Here is a 7,421-nt window from a genome sequence, read left to right on the forward strand (position 1 = left end):
CCCTGATCTGCAGTGTGTTTGTTACTCACTAAAGCAATACTCTTAATCAATAACCTGATAGCAATCAGCCAAAACTGAATCTATAACCTATTTTTAGGCCCAAAACTTTTCCAGAGGTGTTTGAAGTGATGTTTAGGGCAGTGGGCAGCTCTGTGGCATCTTGAGCTTCCCGGCTTTGATTTCTATGATTCTGGATTTGATTTTTTAATGCAAAAAAATTCTTCCAAGTTGTTTTATTCTTGGCTGGGAGAGTGGGGAGGTCCTAGCACAGGGTGCCCCTGGATCCCTTTGAGTGCCCAAGGCCAGGCTGGACATTGGGGACCCTGGGACAGTGGGAGGGGTCCCTGGGTTGGAATGGGTGGCACTGGGTGGGATTTGAGGTCCCTTCCTACCCAAACCATTATTTTATGGTTTATACCACCCCTGTCACTCTCAGATCATGGGCTGGTTTTTATTCCCAGCAGAACAGTTCCCTGATGTTATTCTTTCACTTTCCAGGAGGAACGCAGGCTCTGGGCCGGCGGGAGCTGTGGAATACCAAGAGAGTTTTTTTCCTCACACCTCAGATCATGGTCAATGACCTCTGTCGTGGCACCTGTCCKGCTATGGACATCAAATGTTTGGTTATTGATGAAGCCCACAAAGCCCTTGGCAACCATGCCTACTGCCAGGTAAGGCTGGAATCATCCCCCTCTTCTCTCCCAGTTACAAAAACCTTCCCCCAAAATTACTTGAAGCTTCTCCCTAAAGTGTCACTCTCACTGCTTGGGGAGATTGTCCTGAAATCTGTATCTTTGAAAGAGATCAAACAGTCCTGTGTGTTGTCACTGCCTTGTTTATGGGTAATACCTGTGAGGTATTTTTTTCAAAGCCTGCATTAAATTCTAATGTTGGTTTTAAAATGTTTTTTTGTCTGGGCAGTGTTAAAAAAAAAAAAGGTCTTTTGTAAGACTCTTTAACAGAGTAAAACCAGGTCAATGTTTCTTTTTAAATGTAGGGTTTGTATTGATTAGCAAACAGTTTTTCACATTATTGTGGTTTCATCTCAGAGCAATAGATCACCCAAGTTTGATGCCCTGCAGCATTTTGCTGGATATTTGTGGAGTTCAGATTTCATAGGATCAATCATCCATGATTTACTTCTTTTAGAGTTGTTCTTCAGATTCACTTTTTGGCAGCTCACCTAAGATAGTGGGCTGTTCATTCTTTTGTTAGACATCAAGTGAGAAATCATTTCATAATTTAATGTTTCATAATTTAACTTCCAGGATGGGCCATCCATGGAATGGATGGTGTTGGATGGGGTTTGGAGCACCCTGGGATTTTGGGAGGTGTCCCTGCTCATGGCAGAGCTGGCACTGGATGGGATTTAAAGTCCCTTCCAGCCCATACAATTCTGGGATTCTGTGACTGAATATTTTGAGAGTGTTTTGTTAATCCTTTCCTACTTGGTGAGAGTTTTCACTGACGTAGTTTGTACCAGCAAATAATCTCCTTTCAGGATATTAATGAAACTTTGCTGTTTTTAGGTTGTGAGGGAGCTGAGCAAGTACACAGAGCAGTTCCGTGTCCTGGCCCTGAGTGCCACCCCAGGCAGTGACACCAAGGTGAGCCCTGAAGTCTCTTAGAATTCCACAGCAACACTGAATCTCTTTACAATCCATTTCTTGTTAAAGCTTTGTGTTTTTYGTGCTATAAASCATGTTTTATTTATTTKTGAGGGTGGGGAGGCCATGGCAGGGGTGGCACTGGATGGGCTTTGAGGTTCCTTTCCAACYCCAGCCAGGTTGGGATTCTATTTCCTGACATTTCATTTCTCACCATAGATATTGGATGCCTTTTCCTTCCAATTTTATTAAATCCCTGCTAGAATGGAAATAGTTACTTTGTTTTTGTGCCTCCCTCCAGGCTGTGCAACAAGTTATCTCCAACCTGCTGATTGCTCAGATAGAGGTGTGTGCTGAAGACTCTCCAGAAATTCAGCCTTATTCTCACGAGAGACTAGTGGAAAAAATTGTAGTTCCACTTGGGGAAGAGCTGGTTGAAATTCAGAATACCTACATCAAGGTGAGTGGCTGAATTTCCTTTTTTTCTCAATGGCCAGTGACAGTAAATGTTTTATCATCTCTGCCTAGGCTTGCAGTGGTTTATAAAACCAACTCTTTATCATATAATTCACTTTGATTATAAGGTAAATTAAGCAGGATGGTTTCAACTCCAGCAGCTGTAGTTTTTTTGCACCAATGGTACCTGCTACGTTGCAGTAACTTGAAAAGTTCAGTGAAAAACTTGCAGTTGAATTAATTTTCTCACCCTCTTTCAGGAGTCTTTGCAAAATTGACACCAGACCTAAATTGAGTAATATTAAGTGGTATTAATACTGAATTCAGTAGCATTAAGATGTTGAGAATGCCTTATGGAATTTGTGTGTGGACTGGAACATTTTATCTGATTAAGGATAGATATTCTTTAGAGCTTTAAATCATCTGTGAGTGTCATTAGTTCTCCTGGACTTTCTAAAATTGATTTCCTTTGGGATTGGTGTATTATTATTATTATTATTATTATTATTATTATTATTATTATTATTATTATTATTTTTCTTCTGAGAGCCTTTTTCTTTTCCTCAATATGTAATGCCCAAATCTAGTGGAGATTTTTGGAGAACTGTTTGTTAGTGGTGACTTAATGCTCTGTGTCTTGCCAAGAAGGTGCATGTAGGCAAATTATGCTAAATTAAAATACCACTTTGAAAAGTTTAAGGTTTTGCTTTTTGTTTGGTGAGAGACATAAATAATTAGGATTAAGCTACAGTATCAGATTATGGTTTTGGTTACAGTTTAATGATTTTGGTGTAGTTTAGTGAGGACCATGGAAGGCAAACCTGTGAGTGCAGCAGCTGTTTTCAGTGATCTGAGAGTGTGTTTCAATGAGGAACTTCATGTTAAATATAAACTTTAAAGCAGTTTTGCATCACTGCAGGTGCCCCTGAACGCTCTGTTGAGTGCAGGGATCTTTATGGGGTGTTTCACTCGGATTAAAGCTGTGCTGAGCTGTTGGTTTGGCCTCCCCGGCTTTGCCTGAGCTGGCACTGTGGCTGCAGTGGTTTTTGTTTCCTTTCTCCGATGGGGTATTTGCATTTGAATTGCTGCTGCTGCTTTCCTGGAGAACACAACTTGTGGTGACAGCCGGGGTGAGAARGGATGGTTTAGCTTGGGGAAAGCAGCTCCTTGACCTCAGGTTCAGGGCTTTGAGGGGACCTTTTCTGATCTGGAGCTTAAACGATGGTTTTTGTGAAATCAAAGCAGCACCCAAAGGCAGGAGAGCAAAAGCACAAGAACGAGAGCCGGGTGTCCTCTGCACGATAAAATCACTTTTTAATGGTGACAGACAGAACCAGTAAACAAGAGAACATTTCAGTGTGACTGAAGGACAGTGTCAAACAGCACAGCACAGCACAACGATGCCGCAGGAGCTCTGCTCTGATGGCTTTACACACAATAAGCAAGGCCCTGAGTATCACAACAGCTGGAATGAACTTTGTAGGCACTAACTCTTGTTTGGAAAATACACAGTATGCASGATAACGCTTCTCTGTTAAGGCTACATCATTTAATCTTCCAAAAATAGGGGTGAATGCTGTTTTATTATCTCCTTGTGTGAGTGGAAACCTGATAACTTCCCATTAAAACTGAAAATCCACGAGTGGCTCCCAAAGCAGAGCCAAGGATGGATAACAAAATACCTGTTCCTAGGCAATCATGCTGGACATGGTATTTTCAAATCAGAGCAACAGTGATGTTTGCTTGGCATTCACTGGTGGGACAGCTAAATAAACTGTTAAAACTGGAATTGTTGTTCCCTGTGCTGGTGAGGGCCAGGGACTGCTCTCGGTACCATATCCCAAACCATAAAGTGTATCCTCAAACTGGTAGTTTTGTTTTCAGCAGCAGAAGCCATTCTAACAGAAATCAAAATAAATAAATMCTATCTTGGAGTTCACAGTTTGCCATAAAACAGCAGGGAATGCTGGGCTGCAGGTGGGATATCAGCACACTCAGAGCTGCTCGTGGGTCAGGGATGTTTCTAGAACATCACCCACGAGGGACAACAGACACAGCAGATGCTTTTGCAGGAGAGGTGTCAAATGTGAATTATGTACAAAAAGTGGTGCCCTGTGGTGAGAGGGTTTCACTGCTTCCAGGAGCTACCCAACATCAGTTGTGCCAAAGCATTTAGAGAATTTTTCTAACTGGCAAAAGCAATCAAATGGCAGAAACTTCTGTAGTTTGCCATAAAACCTTGTCAGAGGTGAAAATTATTTTCACTTGCTCTTATGAAAATCATGGGGAGGGTATATGAAAAACCTTTTATTTAATATCTCCCTGGCCCCGCTCTTCACTTCAACTTTTAAAATATTTATATTGTTTTTCTTTATTTAAGAGCTTTTAGTTTAATACTGGCTGGCATTTTTTAGGTTTGCTTTTCCCAGGCTGTGATTCTGTATTGAATTTTAGTTGGTTTGGTTTTTCTTCCCTCCCCACAAAGACTCTTGGTTTGTTTGTGTTAAAACTAAGGCTTTTGTGTCTGTTTTTTATTTTCTATTTCCATTTCCCCCTCTCCTTGCTGCTTCCCAAGGAATCTCYAAGCCCAGCAGGTCCTGTTTAAGCCAGGGCCACTCTGCTCTGCTGCTCAGGGAGAGGTTTTGGGTTGAGCACAGAGCCCTGTGGGACCAGGAGGCTTCAGTTTTTTTCACAAGTGCTCCCCAAATCCATCTTTGGAGTTATTTTTTCACCCTGCTGTGAATTAGCAGCCACTGGTTCTGGGTGTTGTAATTTAACACGCTCTGTTAAAACCCTAAATGCTGTAATCAATAAATAATGCTGGTGATGCACTCAGGAAATTTTATATAAAAAGACATTTACTTCTATTAAGAATAAACTCTGTCATCGTATCAMTTAGGGGAGACATTGGGGAGGGATTTTGGAGAGCAAAATCGTTTGCTACCCTGATCCTAAAGTGCAGTAGGTGCTCTTGGGCTTGTGGGGAACAGTGGGAATGCTGCTCCCAGGCTCTGGAATGTGGGAGCTCGGGATCTGCAGCGAGCCAGGCTGGCAGCTGAAGGGTTTTTATAGGGGTGAAGGGCAAAACAAGCAACAGCTTAGAGAGAGGGAGAAAAAATCCTCACAGTGAGGGTGGTCAGCAGTGGGACAGAGCCCAGAGAGCTGCAGACTGCCCATCCCTGGGGATGCTCCAGCTCAGCTGTGATACTGGAACAGCCAGCTCTGCCTGCTCTTCTCCCAGCACTTTTTCTCACTCCTGGCTGAGATTTGCTGTGTTTCTGTGAATATTTGTGTCATTTATATCAATAATAGCGTGGCAGTGCCAGGGGAGTGCCACGAGTACTGAACAATGTTCTGACATCCAGCAAACCAGGAGGAGAAACTGCTGGGGGAACTGGAGTTAAAAACAACCTCCTTAGCAATGCCAGAGCCTTTCAGGGGAYGAAGGGAACCCCAACACTGGAATAGCAGCAGGACTGCTGTGCTATTTTGGTGTCCTGTGCACCTCAGGGTGCTTTGGTTGGGTGCTGTGTGAGGTAAGACTGGGAGTGTCTGTGCACAGCTCTCTGCACCAGCTCCCTGCTCTGATCCCAGTGGGCTCAATCTGCTGGTTCTCCTCAGGAACCAGCACCTGCACATTCTTTCTCTGCCTGGGTGAGGTGGGTTTGGTGTGTTCCCACTGAGAGCCCCAGCGGGGTTTGTGCAGCACCAGAGCAGGCCAGGGCTCCAAGGTGTCCCCAGGGTGTCCCCAGGGAGCCACAAGCAGTCTAGGGATGCCAACAAACAGATGAAGGGAGAGGTCTGTGCCTCCCTTACCTTGTAGATAGAAAGATAAGGTGAACTAGCTTTGCAAGTGCTAAAACCCTCTGTTAAAATAGTGGAAAAGCTGTCAGGCTGCCCTAGGGATCCGTGTGTGGGGTGTGACCGCGGGTTGGCGGCTGAGCTGGGCTGAGCCACCCTAACCCAGCCAAAAGCCCCACTCGGGAGCATTTTGGGGCTGCCCCCATTCACCTGTGGGGCTGAGGCAGCAGCAGCAGGGTCCATGGGGCAGCAGGAGCAGGGCAGAGCTCAGGGTCGCTGCAGGAACCAGATCTCGTTGTGGCGGTTGGCGGCGGCGGGGTTGGTGTAGCCGGCGATGATGAAGGTGTCGCGCAGGCACAGCTCGGGGCTCTCCAGCACTGCTGCCAGCAGGCTGATCTCCCTCATGATGGAGTCCTCGTTGGTGATCCCTCGGAAGCTCCTGCAAGAATCAGCTCGGGGATGAGTTTGGATCAACCACAGCTGCACCCACAGATCCCTGACAGGGGCTGCATGAACTGGGGACGGGCTCTGCTCCCAAAGGACACAACCCAAAGTTGCACCAAGGGCAGTTCAGGCTGGACARGAGGAAAACAATCCTCACAGAAAGAGTGACTGGGCATTGGAAGGGCTGCCATGAAGGTGGTGGAGTCCCCATCCCTGGAGGTGKTTAAGGAAAGCTGGATGTGGCACTCGGTGCCATGGCCYGRTGACAAGGTGGCGTTAGATCAGAGTTTGATGATCTCAAAGGCCTTTTCCAACTYAGWCAATTCTGTGATGCTTTTGAAAACCCCCTGTTTTACCAGAGCCTAGAAATGCCTTCTGAATTATTTGGTTGTGTTTCACCAATGGTACTGACTGTGATTGATCCCAAACAATTTTTTCTTAATATTTTCTGTGCTACGCCGGACGCTTTGTTCCTGACTACACAGAGTAGTTTGTGGGTATTTTATCACACATTTGCAGATTCATCATTTTACAAAGTAATTGAAATGAGTGAGTGTAGAATATTCTGAGCTGGGACTCCTGAGGATSATCAACCCCTGTCCCTGCCCAGACCCCCAACAATCCCCCTGTGCATCCCTGGAGCTTTGGCAGCCTCAGGGCTGGGACCATTCCCTGGGGAGCCTGGGCAGTGCCAGCACCCTCTGGGGACAGCAGAACCTTTTTTCTGATTAAATTAATAACCATTATTCCCTGACCATACAGTGAATGGGAATTATAAACAGGCAGCTTTTACAAATCCCTAAAATTAAGCTTTCCCCTTTGTTACCTTTCCCAAGGTTTAAAAAGCATAACCCTCCCAGATTGAGAAGCAATTGAGAAGCACAACAGTGTTTAGAGTTGAACATGTCACCGTTACCTGCTGTASACAATGGTGGCAGGCCACTCCTCGATGATGATATCCGAGTCAAAAGGGTGTGGGGGCTCATCCTGCAGCACCTCGGGCAGGTAATAGGCCACTGTCACCGCCTGCCTCATGGCCGACTGCGCCTCGTCCGTGTGCACGATGGTCACGATGGGCACCGTGATGCCCAGGTACAGCCCTGGCACACAGGG

The 7,421-nt window shown here is 45.4% G+C and overlaps 2 protein-coding genes across 2 annotated transcripts in view; one reads left to right on the plus strand and one right to left on the minus strand.

Annotated features, from left to right (window-relative positions):
• FANCM (FA complementation group M) overlaps positions 1–2,117 on the plus strand; it is a 3,402-nt gene extending 1,285 nt beyond the window's left edge. The window contains exons 2-4 of the mRNA XM_057387693.1: positions 499–671; positions 1,530–1,607; positions 1,909–2,117. Coding sequence (XP_057243676.1) covers positions 499–671; positions 1,530–1,607; positions 1,909–2,079 — 422 coding nt within the window. The 3' untranslated portion in view covers positions 2,080–2,117. The remainder of the gene's footprint in view (positions 1–498; positions 672–1,529; positions 1,608–1,908) is intronic.
• Positions 2,118–3,353: 1,236 nt separating this feature from the next.
• LOC130586784 (heme-binding protein 2-like) overlaps positions 3,354–7,421 on the minus strand; it is a 17,134-nt gene continuing 13,066 nt past the window's right edge. The window contains exons 4-5 of the mRNA XM_057387692.1: positions 7,225–7,408; positions 3,354–6,303 (exon numbers count right to left, since the gene is read on the minus strand). Of these exons, the coding sequence (XP_057243675.1) occupies positions 6,132–6,303; positions 7,225–7,408 (356 nt within the window). The 3' untranslated portion in view covers positions 3,354–6,131. The remainder of the gene's footprint in view (positions 6,304–7,224; positions 7,409–7,421) is intronic.

Source organism: Malurus melanocephalus, unplaced genomic scaffold (genome assembly GCF_030028575.1).
Source record: "Malurus melanocephalus ecotype Western Australia unplaced genomic scaffold, MMel_1.1 scaffold_1306, whole genome shotgun sequence".
In the NCBI taxonomy this organism is placed as follows: domain Eukaryota; kingdom Metazoa; phylum Chordata; class Aves; order Passeriformes; family Maluridae; genus Malurus; species Malurus melanocephalus.